General features: G+C 43.6%; 1 protein-coding gene across 2 annotated transcripts; it reads right to left on the reverse strand.

Annotated features, from left to right (window-relative positions):
- Window positions 1-453: 453 nt before the first annotated feature.
- On the reverse strand, window positions 454-15,725 carry nup153 (nucleoporin 153). 2 transcript variants are annotated; one of them, XM_010737934.3, is made up of 22 exons: window positions 15,571-15,725; window positions 12,344-12,566; window positions 11,246-11,521; window positions 10,357-10,496; window positions 9,587-9,715; window positions 9,360-9,476; window positions 9,200-9,244; window positions 8,963-9,016; window positions 7,849-7,989; window positions 7,683-7,735; window positions 7,441-7,576; window positions 6,314-6,469; window positions 6,113-6,211; window positions 5,929-6,013; window positions 5,732-5,833; window positions 4,989-5,648; window positions 4,635-4,817; window positions 3,552-4,508; window positions 3,027-3,455; window positions 2,638-2,856; window positions 2,342-2,525; window positions 454-2,109 (listed from the first exon to the last, which is right to left on the reverse strand). In XM_010737934.3, the coding sequence occupies exons 1-22, from the start codon at window positions 15,697-15,699 to the stop codon at window positions 2,022-2,024; spliced, it is 4,605 nt and encodes a 1,534-aa protein (XP_010736236.3). In that variant the 5' UTR covers window positions 15,700-15,725; the 3' UTR covers window positions 454-2,021. The 2 variants fall into 2 exon arrangements, with proteins under 2 accessions (XP_010736236.3, XP_010736235.3); XM_010737933.3 differs by having other exon boundaries at window positions 12,344-12,569.
- Between the last annotated feature and the right edge of the window lie 270 nt (window positions 15,726-15,995).

Consider the following 15,995-nt stretch of genomic DNA (forward strand, 5'->3'; position numbering starts at 1 on the left):
AGTTATAGTCTGAGTGTAACCACAAGGCACATCCCATCATTTGCTCACTAATGAACAACGTAAATATACTCAATTCAAAGCAAAAGTCTCACATTTCATGACGGTAAAACAAGTGTTTGAAAAACCTGAGTATCTGAGTACCTGAGTAACACACTACAATTCAAGAGTGCCACAATAAGCCTCCAGACTGCCCGGAAATTGAATGAACATCGTTTTTTCCACAAAATATTTAACCTGCAGGAGGGTAGGATTCACAGCAGGGGTCTTGAAGACTGCACTGATTTTATTTTAGGTACTTCAATAAAAATGAAAAACAAAAAACCCAAACATTTTTGTTAATTTTCAGGTTTACTGTAATTAGTTTCTATACAATGCGCCAATAAAAGGTGTGGAATATGTTATGTAGAAAATATAAACTGTGGGTCCTGTATGAAAAGATCAACAACAGAAACATTTTGTTTTTTATAGTTTTATTGATGGTAATTACCCATGGTTTTTAATTTTATCACTCATCCAGTAATAATCATGGCTTTAAAATTAAACTGACTTCCTTATCATCCAAAGTCACCCTCGTCCATTTAAACACGCAATAGAAAAATATATACTTAATACTTTGTACAATACTGGTTTTGGTCCAAACAAAAGTGGATCAGAAAAGCCAATATACCTTTAGTCATTAAAGGCTCTCCAATTTGCATTTAAGCTCCTTTTAAATGGATTCGGGCAACTTTGAATATAGGAATTTACATAATAAATTCTAAAGACAAAAATGCTGAATGCAGAGTTGGTAACACAAAAAATTCAACTTCACAGATTAAAAAAAAACATCACTATTTACAGGTTTTATAATAATATTCAAAGGCCAATTAAGAGAGAGAGAGAGATAAAGAGGGAGAGGCAGAGAGAGGTAAAGGGAGAGTATAATGACTCAGGAGGAGAGAGGGAACAAGAGAGTGAGAGAGACACGAAAAGCAGAGTAGTGGAGCGAACCAGAGAGAGCTCAAAGAATCAAACGTCTAACAGAGTTTTGAAACTATGCATTTACAAAGTCCTAAAGGAGTTGAACGGGGGCGTCAACCTCCAGCCCGGTCCATCCTCCACAGTGCATGGATACGTTTTTACCCTCTCCTAACCCCGCCCTCCTTCCTTCCTCCCCATGTCTTTGTTTTAAACATTCATTTGCTTGCTCACCTGCGGCAGCGCCAGCTAGCGGCCCAGGTGTTTTCAGTTTTCATACGCACACCGACACGCAACCTCAGCATGTACAAAGGAACCAAACACACCTCAAGTCTGTACATAAGAGGGGAGAAAAAAAACAAAAAACAAAAAAAAAAAACAAAAACAAGCACGCTGCATTCGCCACAAAGATTACACGCTCATCTCTGTACATACAGCACACTGCACTGACACCATGGCTACATCTCCAATGGCACCTTGATTCCTGTAAGAGGAGCAGTCTAAATAGTTTTTAGGACAACCACTGGAGATTTGCCGCACAGCTCTCACTACCTCTCTGCATATCACAGCTCATAACCTGATCACCCATACTAATTAATAAGATTTTGTGTACCCTCGCAACTCTTTAGATTTGCAGTTTTTGCCTTTGTAATTTTATTACAAAAAAAGTCATGCCTAAAGTCTAGCAGACGTTTGCCGGTGTTTGAAAATATAGATATGACTGTCTTGCTTGTTGTTCCATCATGTTCCGCACGGGTCCTTGCTTGATTGTTGTTTTCTAAGTCAGTGTCATTGTTCCAAGTCACCTGTGTTTTTTCATGGGAAGTCCTGTGGGATGGTCTGACATATTAACGGCTGTGAAAAAACCTCTGAATAATCAGCTCAGCCTACAGACAAAATATGCCCACCCATCCAGCCCGAGCAGCCCCGAATAGCCCCAAGCCTCGGCCCTTCTTCACATGCCAAGTAATTTCAGTGTTTGTCCAAGACCTTTCAGGACGTTATTCAGTGGGGATACAGTCAAGTCAAAGTCAAGTCTACTTTATCGTCGAGTCCACAGGGCTCTACTTTCTGCGCCGCACAGCTGTCTTGATCTTGCGCCCAGCAATTGCTGGCTGTCCAGCAGGAGTGGGGGTGAAGGATTTCGTTGATCTGGAGGAGCACATGACAGTCCCATTATTACAAGCATCATAACAAACAACTGTTTAATATGCACAGACCTGATTATTGGGCACAGCATGAACCATTTTCCGTATTTTCATTTCAAATTCCTAGTCTCCATATTTCAGGGCTTTTCTGGATGTGTGGGAACCCTGCATCTATGTTTTGATGAAAATATTGACATATATAATATTGGCATATTAACTGAGAAAGTGCAACATACCCGATATTGAAAGTGGGGGGTTGTGCAAAATTGAATCCACCTCCAGGAGCTCCTGACTGGGGTGTAATGGAGGCGTTGGCAGAAGGGGCAGGAGATGCTGCTGATCCTGCTCCGAAAGTGAACACACCTGAAGCGTTGTTTGTGGCTCCAAATGCACTGGCTCCTCCAAACTGAAAGCCTCCCCCTGATAAACACAACATACATTTTCATGTTCAAACTCAACTATATATATTTTACCATCTTGTGATAAATAGAAGTTCATATTGTGAGGCTCATTAGCAGATCATGCTACCCACCTGGTGCAGAATTAGTATTGGCTCCAAATACAGGTGTGGAGTTGGCCTGCTGTCCAAAGACAGGGGCGGCGTTGGGTTTGGCTCCGAAGGTTGGGGTCTGGGAAGACGTGGCTGTGAAGGGAGATCCGAAGGATGAGCCGAATGAAGGAGTCTGGTTGGCCCCAAATCCACCAGAGGGAGCTGAGCTGAATGCAAATGGAGCGGGAGCTGCAGATGGAGCTGTTGGTGAAAAAGGATTGACATTATTAATACAAGTACAGGTTATAATATATAAAAGAACGTATATCAAATATATCAAATGCAAATGATTCATTGTTGTTGTTCAAGCCAGAAACAGACATCACAGTGAAGGTTATTATCTGAAACGACCACCATGAATAAATACAGACCTGAGGATGAGGCAGCAGAGGGTGCTGCTGCTCCAAAACCAAAGGATGGAGGAGCAGCAGCAGCAGGAGGAGGAGCAGCAGCACTTGCAGGAGCACCAAAGATAAAGGGCTGAGCTGGGGCTGGGGTTGCAGTAGAGTTAAGAGGGGCAGCTGATGGGGCAGGTGGCTGGCTGTCCTGACTTTGGCCAAAGACGAAGGCTGCTTTAGCTGGTGGAGCGTCAGTGGAGGTTGCAGCAGGCTGACCGAACATAAAAGTGTTGGAAGCTGCAGAAGGAGCGGGAGCCTGAGTGGAACTGCTGCTGCTGCTGGTGGTGGTGGTAGCACCAAACAGACTTGGGGTTGGGATGGAGGAGGACGAGGTGGTGGAGTTGGTGGTGGTGGGATTGCTAGCCATAAAAGAAAATGATGGTTTTGGAGCAGCAGAAGAATCTGTCAGGAGAATAAATAAGATGATTATAATGTGAGCAGCTGTTAAAGGGGCAGTCCAACCATTGTATACATTAATATTTGTGATGTGTGATGTACCTGTAGCACTTTGTCCAAAGGTAAAAGAGGGCTTTGGGGCCTCTGCAGTAGATGTTTCACTCTTGTCTGCGGGCTTGCCAAAAGTGAATGCAGGTGGAGGTTGTTCTGTTGGAGCACTGGGCTTCCCGAAGGAAAAGCCTCCTGAAGCGGCCGGCACTGGTGCAGCATCTGCATCTTTACTAGCAGCACCAAAGAGGAAAGCAGACGGAGCCGAGGGGGCAGCAGCTTCCTTCTTTTCCTCTGGCTTCCCAAAGGTAAACGTGGGAGCAGCTGGCTCTTTGTCTGCCTGTAAGGATCCAAACGTGGAGCCCACTTGTGGCGTGGCGGTCGCCAAACTCCGCTCGCCCAATCTCGCAAAAACTGACCCAGCGGTCGTAGCCGTGGTGGTGATTGAGTTGGTGTTTGTTGATGTTGTGTCATTTGATGAAGCCACGCTGTCACTCTTCTCTTGAGATGAAGAAGGAGGTGTGAAACTAACAGAGGATGAGGAGGTGGTGGTGGTGGTGGTGTCTGATGTTTTCTCTTCGGGTTTTGACAGTCCAAAGGTGAAGCCGCCTTTAGAGGTGTTACTTTCTGTGTTAGATGATCCAGTCCCAAACACTATCCCACCGCTGGTTCCGAACTTAAACCCAGAATCTGCGGCAGGTTGGTCAGACTTTTTGTCATCACTAGAGGCAACGCCAAATTTAAAGCCCTCAGATGAGCTGCCAAATTTGAACCCTGAAGAGGCAGTAGTGTCTTTAGAAGTGGTTTCTGATGAGGAGCTTCCAAATGGCACTCCAAATTTGAATCCACCCGATGATGAAGAGGACGACTCCGACAATGAGCCTCCAAACTTGAAACCCCCAGATCCGGAGCCAGAGGTACTGTCTGATGTGCCAAACTTAAAACCTCCAGATGTAGAGGTAGAAGAGCCTGAAGTCCCACCGACTGATGAACCAAAAGACGAACCGAAAGCTGAAGAGAAACAAAAGATGGCAATAAATAAATAAGTGTGAATTAAGTGCATGCTGTAATTAAAAGCCTGACAGCAGATTCAGCTAAATGACACTGGGTGACAGAAAAGTAGGGTGCTTTTGTTACCTTTGGGCTCCACCTTAGCTCCAGGTTTGGCTGTTTGACAGGCAACACACTGTAAATCAGCAGCCTTATTCTGTACAAGACAGACGTCACAATCCCAGGCACCCTCTGGCTTCTTGAATGCGTCTGCCAACCCAAACACCGGAGCGCTGCTGGCTGAAGAAGAGGCTGCTGCTGCTGAAGCTCCTGTTGTGAGGATGAGGAAAGGAAGGTGCTTCACTTAACTTACAATGACCTTTTCAGATGCCTTGTAGTCAAGGACACAATTCCTGGAATTTTACTTTCATGGAAAACAAAAAGATTCTGCACTTTGTGGAATATCAAATATAAGTATTACCCTGGTTGTGCTCTCATTACCTGGTTTAGCGGTCTGGCAGGCCGCACACTTTGTGTCCACTGCTTTGTTTACTACCATACACGCATCACATTCCCATGAGCCCTCAGGTTTTTTGAATTTGTCTCCAAATCCACTGAACCCTGTAGAAACAGGGGCTGTGGGGGTGGATACAGTCTTAACAGCTGAGAAGGCAGAAGGAAGAGTCAGTGAGGGTTTGAGCCCTGTACCTGGTTTGGCCGTTTCACAGGCCACACACTTTACTGCATCAGGTTTGTTTCGAACAAGACACGTATCACAGTCCCAAGTTCCTGCAGGTTTGGAGAACACTGTGCCAAAACCTGTGGTGGTTGTAGTGGTGGAGGTGGTGTTAGAGCTGCTGCTGCTCTCGAGCCCAACCGAGGTGATGGCTGAAGGTTTACTGTCCATAGATTTGGATGAGGAGGAGTTGGGCTGCGGGGTCATACAGCAAACACACTTTGTGTCTGATAACTTGTTTGACACCAAGCAGGTATCACAGGTCCAGCCTGGTGGGGCTTTCAACAAATCACCAAACCCTGTTGAAGAAGAGAGGGAGGAGGTGGTAGTGGTAGCGGAGGAGGAGGGGGCAGTGGATTGTGTGGAGGTCTGCTGTGGAGTGTTGTCTGGGCCTTGGGAAGTCCGAGCAACAGGAGACGCAAAGCCTAGAGAGAACCAACACGGGATCAAAACAGTGAAAACCTGTTCAAACGTAACACTGCAGATGTGTAATGAGCCACTGACTAACCGGGTGCTTTGAGAAGATCCAGCACGCTGCCCTGCTTCAGGGTCTTGGCTGGTTTGAAAGGTCCTTCAAAATCCTCTGTGCTTTTGCTTGCTGCTGGCTTTACTGTAAACATGAAAACATGAAAACACAAAAGATCAATGGTGAGCTTGAGTTTTCCCGAATAATCAGTGTCACATTAATTATAAATAAACTCTTACCTGCTGCTGTGATGGGAGTGGCCAGATTCCCATTTGACATGGAGGGACCCAACTTTGCTACAGGTGCACTAAAAGTGAATCCAGCCTATAGACATAAACAGTTAAATTATTATCGCTTTTATTGAAGTAAATAGTTGTCAATCTAATCAACTTGCAATCACAAAAGGCCAAACTGTTCACTTACTGAGGGGGAAAAGGAAGGTGGACTAGCAGCAGTTGCTTTGACAATGGGGGAGGAAAATGTAAAAGGTACACAGGGAGGTGTCAAGGCTGTTGGTGGCTCCTGGAATAAAGACATTGAATTAGCAAAATGCATTAAAAAATGTTGTTAAGCCTTAGACTTGTAGCAGATTGAGGTGGAACCAGACAAGTTTATAGAACAGACCTTATTGACTGTTTCCTTAGCGGGAGTCACAGGCGTGACGTTGAGGGAGTTGCTGATGGTGGTGAGGGGTGGAAGAGGGGAGATGAAGCTGAAGGTGGGCATGTTGCAGGTGTTGATGGGAAGTGAAATGGTTGGAAGGTCTGGCACCTCAGCCACCTAAAGTCAGAACACAAGCTTGAGTGTTGTAACTTCAAGGCACAATACATTTTGTAGTGAGAAATATAAACCGTTAAATGTGATGTGAATGCATACGGGCACGTTATCTGAATGTATGGTTACCTGATCTGAATGTATGGCTTTTGTCTCAGTCTGAAAATAACACTAACACTGGCCCTAACTTCAAAAGTTTGTTTGTGTATCAAAGTGCTGAATACCGTATTTTCCGCACTATACGGCGCATCGGATTATAAGGCGCACCTTGAATGAATGGCCTATTTTAAAACTGTTTTCATATATAGGGCGCATTATAGGGCGCATAGAATAGAAGCTACAGTAGTGGCTGGGGTTGCGTTATGCATCCACTAGATGGAGCTGCGCCAACAAAGCAGTCAGATAAGTCAGTCAAACTTTATTAATAGAATACAAACCAGCGTTCTGACAACTCCGTTCACTCCCAAAATAAATAAACAGCTGTTTTATCGTTTTTTCCCGAGGTAATGTCAGTGACGTAGTATTTTCGCGACACAAATGGTGTTGGACTGGAATTCCTCTTTACCGTTCTTACCGCGGTTACTTCTATAGACATATATACATGGACGCCTCATTGAGCAGGTTGGTCCGTTGCTGCGATACGTTAACACGTCCGCCATATTGGATGTGGCAGATCCGTAAACTAATACAAGGAAAACGGTTGCGCTCTACTTTGCCACATCCAAAACGGCGTCGACGTACGATTCAGCTCTCAATGCGGTGTCTACGTATATATGTCTATGGTTACTTCGGCAACGCCCCTGACTACGGTAGCCATGATTAACCAATATTGATCCATATATAAGGCGCATTGGATTATAAAGGCACTGTCGGCATTTGAGAAAATTGAAGGCTTTTAGGTGCGCCTCATAGTGCGGAAAATACGGTACTAAAAAAACTAGACATTCAAGCTTGTAAGTTTGATGCAAAGCCCTTGCCTCTTCCTCATCAGCGCGTTTAGATGAAGGTCGTGCAGTGGTCCTCTCTCTCTTCATCTTTCCGCCTCCAGAGCTCACGCTGCTGGCTGCAGGCGTGCTGGACAAAGGATAGGTTGGGCCACTGGAACCCATTGTGCTATTAGAAGGGGGTAGACAGGAACAGATATAGTAAGTAAAACAAACTAAATAACACACAGAGAAGAGTCACGCATCCAAACTAAAACATGTTTGACGTGTTTTACCTTTGAGATGGACCTGGGGTTGCTTCAGGTAGTTGTGGTGATTGTCGTGTAGGCTAAGGGAATAGAAAAGGAAAAACATTTTACCATCCAGTTTGTAGAAAACTCTGTTTGGCTGCATGTAATGTAAAAAAAAATGTGTAACATAACGCAGCAATGTGTTTCTGACCGTATCTCTTGGAGTCCTGTCCAGAGGCCGGCTCATTCCTCCAGGAGTCAGAGTAGGCCTAAAGGACACGGAGCGGTTTCCTGACACGGGCGCTGCAGCAGGAACCACCAGCTTCTGCACCGGGGGGAGGGAGGAATCCATCTGAATGACAGAAATTAATACATGGTAAGAAAGGAAACAAATGAAGGAGGCAGTTTTTCATTTTTCATTTAAATGTGTATGATGAAAGGCTCCTTGCAACTGAACTCAACTGGTGTGCAAAGATTATTAAAAACACATGCGGAGCCATACCATTGCATATAGATACTGTTTACATGACAACAGTAGCAGAATTTGAATTAAAAACAGGAGATTACAGGCCATGTTTGTCTGTTGTCACACAGTGCTTGATATCAGGAGAAATTCTAGCAAAGCTAGACCAGATCATCAGCGATATTAATTGCAGATAAATCAATGTCAGTGTATGTATATTTATTTGAGGTAACTTAGAAACAGAGGCACCATCACACAGGCTTTGGCCGTCAAAGTAAAACAGCAAAGCAACAATCAGCAATGAAAGGCCCAGTTAGATAGTGGGCTTTCTTGTTTTGGACCTGAACGAGTCAATACACCATTGTTGGGAGTTACAAAGCAGCTGTCACTGCTGGGATTGCCTGACAGTTATTACTGAGAACAGATCCAATCCAGAGCTGGCACAAATGGACCACACTTCTTACACGCACTTCCATAAGGCAAATACATCATTATGTCCAGTGCACTTCTTCTTACATAGACGTACATGCATTTATTAAGAAACCGATCCACCCCCCACACACAGTGTTGAACAGCTGTCTCCGTTAACTGGTGTAAAAGAGGCCAACAGGCAGCAGGTCAGGAAGTGACAGCAGGACAAACCAGAACAAGTGTTGCAGGGTTTGTACAAAGATATCCCTGTTCATATCACTAAGCCTTGTGCTAAGCTACGAACACACCGGACAGAAACACAAGTGGAGTTTGTTGCTGATGTTCATACACAAGCTTAAGGTCATATGAGGACACACAGTTATTGTAAGATCTTAAAAACAAGGCTTCGTACGTGTTTTGACAAACCAGACATGAGTGTGTCTGAACTTACTCGTTTCTTTTTCGTTTGGAAAGGTGAACCATCTAGATTTGTGTCATCCATTGACTGCAAAGAAAAATCAATTTATTGTTAGACAACAATCAATAAGATGGATTCTGAAGGTTTTTTCTGTAGGATACTTTTCATTAGAGTTTTAGGACGTGTATAATCACATACAGCGCTGAACTGTAAAATCTGCCACTGCTAACAAATGGTTTTATTATATTTAGCTATATAAAAAGCTCTTACTGCAGACAACGGGGATGAGGCTGCTGCTGGGATTCTCCTGGCATCCTGTAGAGTAAATATCAAAATTTATTTACATGAATGTAATTATCAATCAGGGACATTTTTGGCAAGTCTGACCAGTGTCAAATAAAGTTTGAACAGAGGAGGTGTGAGCACTCACAGCCAAAGGGCTCGACATGCGCTCCAAAGACTGCAGGATGCGTCTGGCTGTGGCACTGGTCACCCCGCAGGGCTGAGCACCAGCAGGCTTGGCCTTGATCTGTCTCCTCACCGGAGCCTACGGATCAGATGAGCTCATTTAATGTCCAGTTCAATTTTATGAATAATATCCACATTTAGTTACGATTGTCCTGTTATGTCAGTGTTGCATAGTTCTCACTAACTCACCTGGTACGGTGTTCCGGGGCGAGTGCGAGCGCTCCTGACTGCAGCGGCCCCGCCGTACGTGGTCTTCCCCGGATAGAAGGGTGAATCTCCAAGCTGGCTGGAGTTCAGCACTGTGTTGTTGAATGTCGACTGGAAGAGAGAGGGTTAAATTAAAACTACATTAGGGTTAAGTTCTTCTTTGTATGATGTTTGTTTGTGCGTTCTCAAACTTTCTCTCTCTCTCTCTCTCTCTCTCTCTTTTTTTTCTTTTTTACACAATCTTTAGTTATGCATGCTCAGACTTGTAATCTCTGTCATAGTGAACACTAAAGCAGACCAGTTATTATGAGTTGGCTAGACAGGGCTGTGGTGCCTGGCATTCTGCCATATACATGAAAAATACATGTATAGAATGTTAATTGCACAACTGAATCTGAAGATACAGTCTGGCTGTGCGCGGAGTGACCCTGATTTCCCAGATAATGCAGGTTAAAAAATAATAATCTCTTTAGTTTAATTATTAAAGTTAAATCACTGGGTACCGGCATCATCCACACTTAAAAAGCATTTGTCAGTGAGAGATTTGTAGATGTCTGTGGTACACTGGGTGCACTGACCAAATCCCATTTTATGTCTAAGTGGGTCACTGCTCCAATGGCACAGGCCTAGATACAACCCCGACACACCAAAATGCAGAGCTCTGTGGCACAGCGCTGTTCTTTCAGCAAGCGCTGCTTTTCTTTTCACTGTTACATGCTGGCAGGCTTTAATATCTTGATAGACAAACTCACGTTGGAAGAAGTTCCAAATACAGACAGGTTGAACGCAGGCCTTTTCAGACTGGACTGGGCAGGCTGTGGCCCAGAGTTTGTTCTGTCTGTCTCTGGGGACCAAAGTTGAGGAAGTGATGCCGTTTTGGAAGTGGGGACATCTGTAAAGGAAATGAAAGAGAGATTTATCAATGCAGAAATCTAACTTAATAGTTTAGTCTCTACATTCTCAGGCCTGAGCCAAACCACACATAAGAGAAATATAGTCACCTACTCTTCCTTTAACCTACTGCAAGCAAGTTAAACACTGCTAGTTTGCAATATCTGTCAACAACTCCTTAAAGCTAAAAAGCATCACAGAATGTGTGTTGGTTTCTGGGTGGCCTAATCATGTGACAAGTCAAGAGTGTGCAGGTTGTCAGGTTCAGAGATTGTAAAACAATTCTGAGAAAGATGTATTACTCTCTTGCATGTACCATCTTCTTCGTACTTTTACTTTTCAAATACATTTTCCACACCCAGTTATCAAAGCACTAACCATGTGTGTGTCAGGTCATACCCCACACAGACACAATTTGTTTGTGTAATGTTGATCCAAAGAACTTAATTCTAAACCGTTAAATCTACTTAATCCCCTGTCGAAAGCGACCAATTAATGTTGTCAGTAATTTATTTCATTTGGTTGTTTATGCACACAATTGTAAGATAAGACAACACAACACACAAAACTCTGGATATTTTGCCAACTTTGCTATAGCTGGAATATTTCCCATTGAGTATGAAAATGTTTGGACAGTGGAAGATTCCACCCCACTTCTTTATGATTTGGATTATTCCAAATATGGTGTAATTTAACTTATATCTATACAGACACCCCCACACATCTCCACATGCAAAGACAACACTTTACCTTTGTCAGAGGCGCGGGATGAGAAGCCACTAGTGGTGGAGATGTTATCATCTTCGTGCTGCGAGAGGTTGTCCTTAATTTCTTTGACCAAGGAGAAGCCTGTGGAAAAGGGTCCAGGGGCTGAGGAGGTGGAAGGTTGAGAGAAGAGGCTGCTGGAAGCCCCCAGAGTAGGGGAGGAGACATCCAGTGGGGGAAAGTGGAGATGGGAGCGACTCAGAGGAGGCCGAGAAAGCACATACTCCTGAAAGTTCAGGGATGCCCGGCTGGTAGAGGGCTCTGTGTAAGAGAGAAAGAAGCTAGAAGTGAGCATGGTGGTACACTTAACACAAAAGAATTGGCATGCAACACCTGATTAAACCGAAATAAACTCAATTCTCATGTAAGGGATATAAAATTCTCTAGCTAATCTGTTTTATGACCTATAGTAACTAGACTTTAGATTTAAATTGCACTTTTCTACCTTAATCAACAAAAGAGTTTGCAAATTAGTGCCTCTCATTCAGCCCTTCACACAACGAAAGCAACTTGAGGTTCAGTGTTTTTCCTTCACAGACACCTCAACACATGGACAGAAAAAATGGGGGAGGGATCAAACTGCCAACCCTGGGGTTAACGGATGACCAACTCCACCTCCTGACACTCCACAGCCAGCCAGGGCACTTTTTATTTTAGATTTAGACATTCCTTTGAACTATAATGACCTGTTTTAAAAGGAGCCTTGTGATCCAGCAGAGGGCGCTCCACTCTACTCAGCCTGACCTACTGCATGCCCTATTGACCTATCTGTGAACTAAGCCAGTAATGTTATGTTGGTGGCTACGAAAATCAAGAACACTAGCGAGCAAAGCCATCCTGAATGGACAATCACAACGAAAAAGAAGCAGTGTGCCAAGTATTTAGCTTTCTATGCTGCAGAAGGCAAAAAATAAAAAATAAAAAATGGACTCTCCTGCTAGCTTGCCACCCAAATGAAGCAGTGGAGGCACCAAGATGAGTCAAGTGGACAGCCTCATTTGGCGGCCTACTATAAAGCACACTCCTTAGTGAGTAGCCCTACAGCCACTGGTCACCTACGAGGATGGCAGGTGATTCCCTCACCTGTATTACTGGTACTTGGCTCTGGGGAGTCGCGTCCATCAAGGGGAGGAGGCCCCTCTTCACTGCCATTAGGAGGAGGAGGCGGTGGCAGCTGGCAGTTCTGGTCTGTCCCCAGTACAGCACCTCCTCCTTCAGAAGCATCTTCATTCTTGAAGTATTTCTGCAGCCAGGAGGGAACGATGCTCTTTACTGTGTCTGTCACTCGACTGATGAGGCCTGACTGCTGCTGATAAAAACATGAGAGAAGGAGAGGAAGGTGTGAACAGAGGGATGATACAATATGAGAGAGGCTGAGACAAATGCATATAAACAAAGAGCCATCGACTCCACCATTATTTGTAGCCTCCTCATTAGAAAAATCCCATGACAAGCATCACTGGATAAAATTCAGTGCATGGAAAACAACGCTGCATATAAAACAGTTCTGCTAGATGATTCTGATTTATTTCTCTACTATCACTGAGGAAAATAAATAAGGTGCTGATGCTTTTATTTATTCAAAGATATGATTTTTGTGGTATAATCTGTGTTGAAGTCATTGTCATATAAAAACACTTGTTCGCGTTACAAAATACAGCAACCAACGCTGCATTTTATGATTTGAATCAGCTGCACACTTGCAGTGGAAAGCCATGCATCTTCCACAGTGCAAAGCAAAACACAAGCTCAGTACGAGAGAAACTGGGTCAGGCCCTGTGTTTGCTTCTGTGAAGCAGCGAGCAAGCGACGCTGGTTTGGATTGGATGTTCTAGTTGATGAGGATCAGTGTTGTCTCTGAAACTTAAATAGAAGAACTGATATGAATTCATAGGTAAAATCCTATAGACTCCATAGAATATATCCACCATCCCTGAGTGGGTCTACAGACCCAAGAGATAAGTCAGAAGTATATTGTCTTCACAAATGTTGTCATACTTCATGTGTTGAGCAAAATTTGTTCCAGCAGGACTGAATGATTCGCGACTTAAGGCCTATTTCAATAATGATGATTGCAGTGACTGATTAAAAGAAGTGGGTTTATTGTAGAACGGTGAAAAATGCTGGGAAGATTTTCAGGTTGGTCCAGCCAGCCAAAGTTTTCTTCCCATAGCAAACAGAATAGTTTAAAATGATTTATGATAAATAGATGGAAGGAAAAGGGGGTATCTAGCAGCTGCACTACTGTAGCTGTAATGTACACACTGTCTTACTTGTGGGAGCTTTCTAACCCCGATAACAGCCATATGTGCCTCCTGCTTATCTATGAAATACACCTGTGGGCCACTCTGCACTTTAACCCATGTGCAAATACACACAAGTCTAACCTTTCAGGGGCGAGTGTCATAACCACTGCAGTGACAGAAGTTTACTTAACGGTCCATACAGCTATTGTTATAAGAATTAAAGGGTGCCGCATTTTTCCCGTCTGCAGGGTCATGTGACCAAGTGACCTGTGGTCGACAGCCACTGTCAATCATGTCGAACTGAAGCACAAAGTGATTGTGATTCGATATGCCAATACCTGAGCAGATCAGTGCATCTAAAAGTCACAAAGTAAAGTGATGTGTGAGCACCCTCACAACCTCTTAGGATCACTTTTTGTATCATTAGATTTATTCCGTGTGAAGAGAAAAGTATTAATGAAAAAAGAAACTTGCAAACAATCCCACAAGTTGTGAGATGGATCGGAGAGAGCGATGGCGAAAACATTACATGTCCTCCTTCTGCTTTTTAACCAGCGGTGTTGTGTAAACCAAGCTATTGAAGAGAAGCTAAACCCATCTTTAAAAAAAAAAAAAGCTTTACAAAAGATTAGGATAATTATTGTTTAGGCCAGACCCAATTTTTCAGACTTCAAACTCCTCTGTGTTATTTAGTCAAAGATGTAAACATGACTCACATGTGGCATGAATGAGGCACACTCACAACTGATTAGCATTTATTCAAACTAAATATCTCTTTCATGCGCATCAGATATTGTATTGTTTGTTGTCACCACGATCACATTACTGTCGCCTCTCTTCATTTCAACACTGAAATATGGATCCAGACATTTGATATTTAATATTCAAAATTTCTGTGTTGTTTGAGGAGGGACATGGGGTCAACTCACACATGACAACATGTTAGTGAGCATTTGTAGGAGATCCTGACTTCACACGGTTCAGTATTAAAATAACTAAAACTAATGCAGTGTAAATGTAATGTGATGAAAGAGAGCACATAGTGCGACATGAATGTCCAACATATAACCAACAAAACCTGAAGTGGTGATATTAGTTTGTATAAATCACAACATAAATGATGGCTCTCCATCCATATCTTGTTTACTAGATGACAAATAATAACTTTAGCTGCCCAATGATCATCTGACTGCATATTAATATTCAGACTTTCATTCAGCTTCCAGTTCACTCAGATATCACACTAGCAGGCTGACACTCATTTGAAGAATATTTCACATGATATCTGATAAAATAGCTCAACGGATTTGATCTGACATGTATCAAGAATCCTCTCTCAACCTTAACCGAGTGGATTTTGAAGTCAACATTAGTTCATGTCCAGGGCGGCAAGTGAGTCCACTAAAGCAAACCATGTGGGTTCCCAATCAGCCGACGCTTCCTGCGCAATCCAACTGGCTGAGATTTGGCTAAAGCGTTAGCATCCAAATGATTCCCGACAGGCCGGGAAAAGTCTTTAAATTAAAACGGCGTGAAAGTCGGCTACTCGTAGCTGTGCACGGATACAATTTGGAGCCCAAACGGTGGTGTCACTTGTCCCGGAGACGATGTGCTGCGTCTAAACTTGAGAACAGGAGACAACAATGCTTTGCTCGCCAGTGCTAGCCTGCTAGCGAGCATTAGCCACATCGGCTAACACTTAGAATTCGACTTCCTCGCTTCCCGCTAACGGCTGAGAACTTATTTTAAAAAGCGGTTGGTCATCCTAACGTGTCACGTGTGCCCCTTTACTCCACTAAACACCGGTTAACTCATCCAAACGACTCACCGTGTCCGGATTTAACCTGTCAACTTCGCCTGATTTTCAGCTAACACATAAGCCAACTTGCTAGTTCAAGTAGCATTTCCTGGACATGCTAGCAGCGCGTGGAGGCCACGAGCGCTAACAGCAGGCCATGAAATGTCTCCAACAAAACAATAACAAGCGCTAAGAGACGGTGGCACCGCGGTCAACATAACGCTCTCCACATGAGCTTCTAACACAAAAACTTTCACTCAATTTACCTGTTTACTCTTGGCGTAAGGTTTAGAGGCGATATGATATCTCCTGCTTCTAATTTTCCCTCCACCCGTGGCCGCCATGGCTCTTTCGTCTGAGTGTCTATCGGTGTTTCGGCGCCGGATAGCTGTCATCCAGCACAGCGGCCGCTCACTGAGGAACTATGGGAAATGTAGTAACCATAGCGGAATATAACAAAGAGGTTGGTTTGACAGGGTTTTGCACCACAAAGGGTTATTTTGTGCCATGTGACTGTAAAGCGTTACAGGGGTGACGTTTTAAAATATGTTCATGTTTATATAATCAGCGGGAACCATTATTTAGCCTTTTCAGTTGGCTATACTTTAGCTGAAATGAATCAATTAGTTAATCAAGAGGAAATTAATCTGCACATTTTTTGATAATTGATTAATTGTTAGTGATGTATTAT

Source organism: Larimichthys crocea, chromosome XIII, assembly GCF_000972845.2.
Source record: "Larimichthys crocea isolate SSNF chromosome XIII, L_crocea_2.0, whole genome shotgun sequence".
Taxonomy (NCBI): Eukaryota; Metazoa; Chordata; class Actinopteri; family Sciaenidae; genus Larimichthys; species Larimichthys crocea.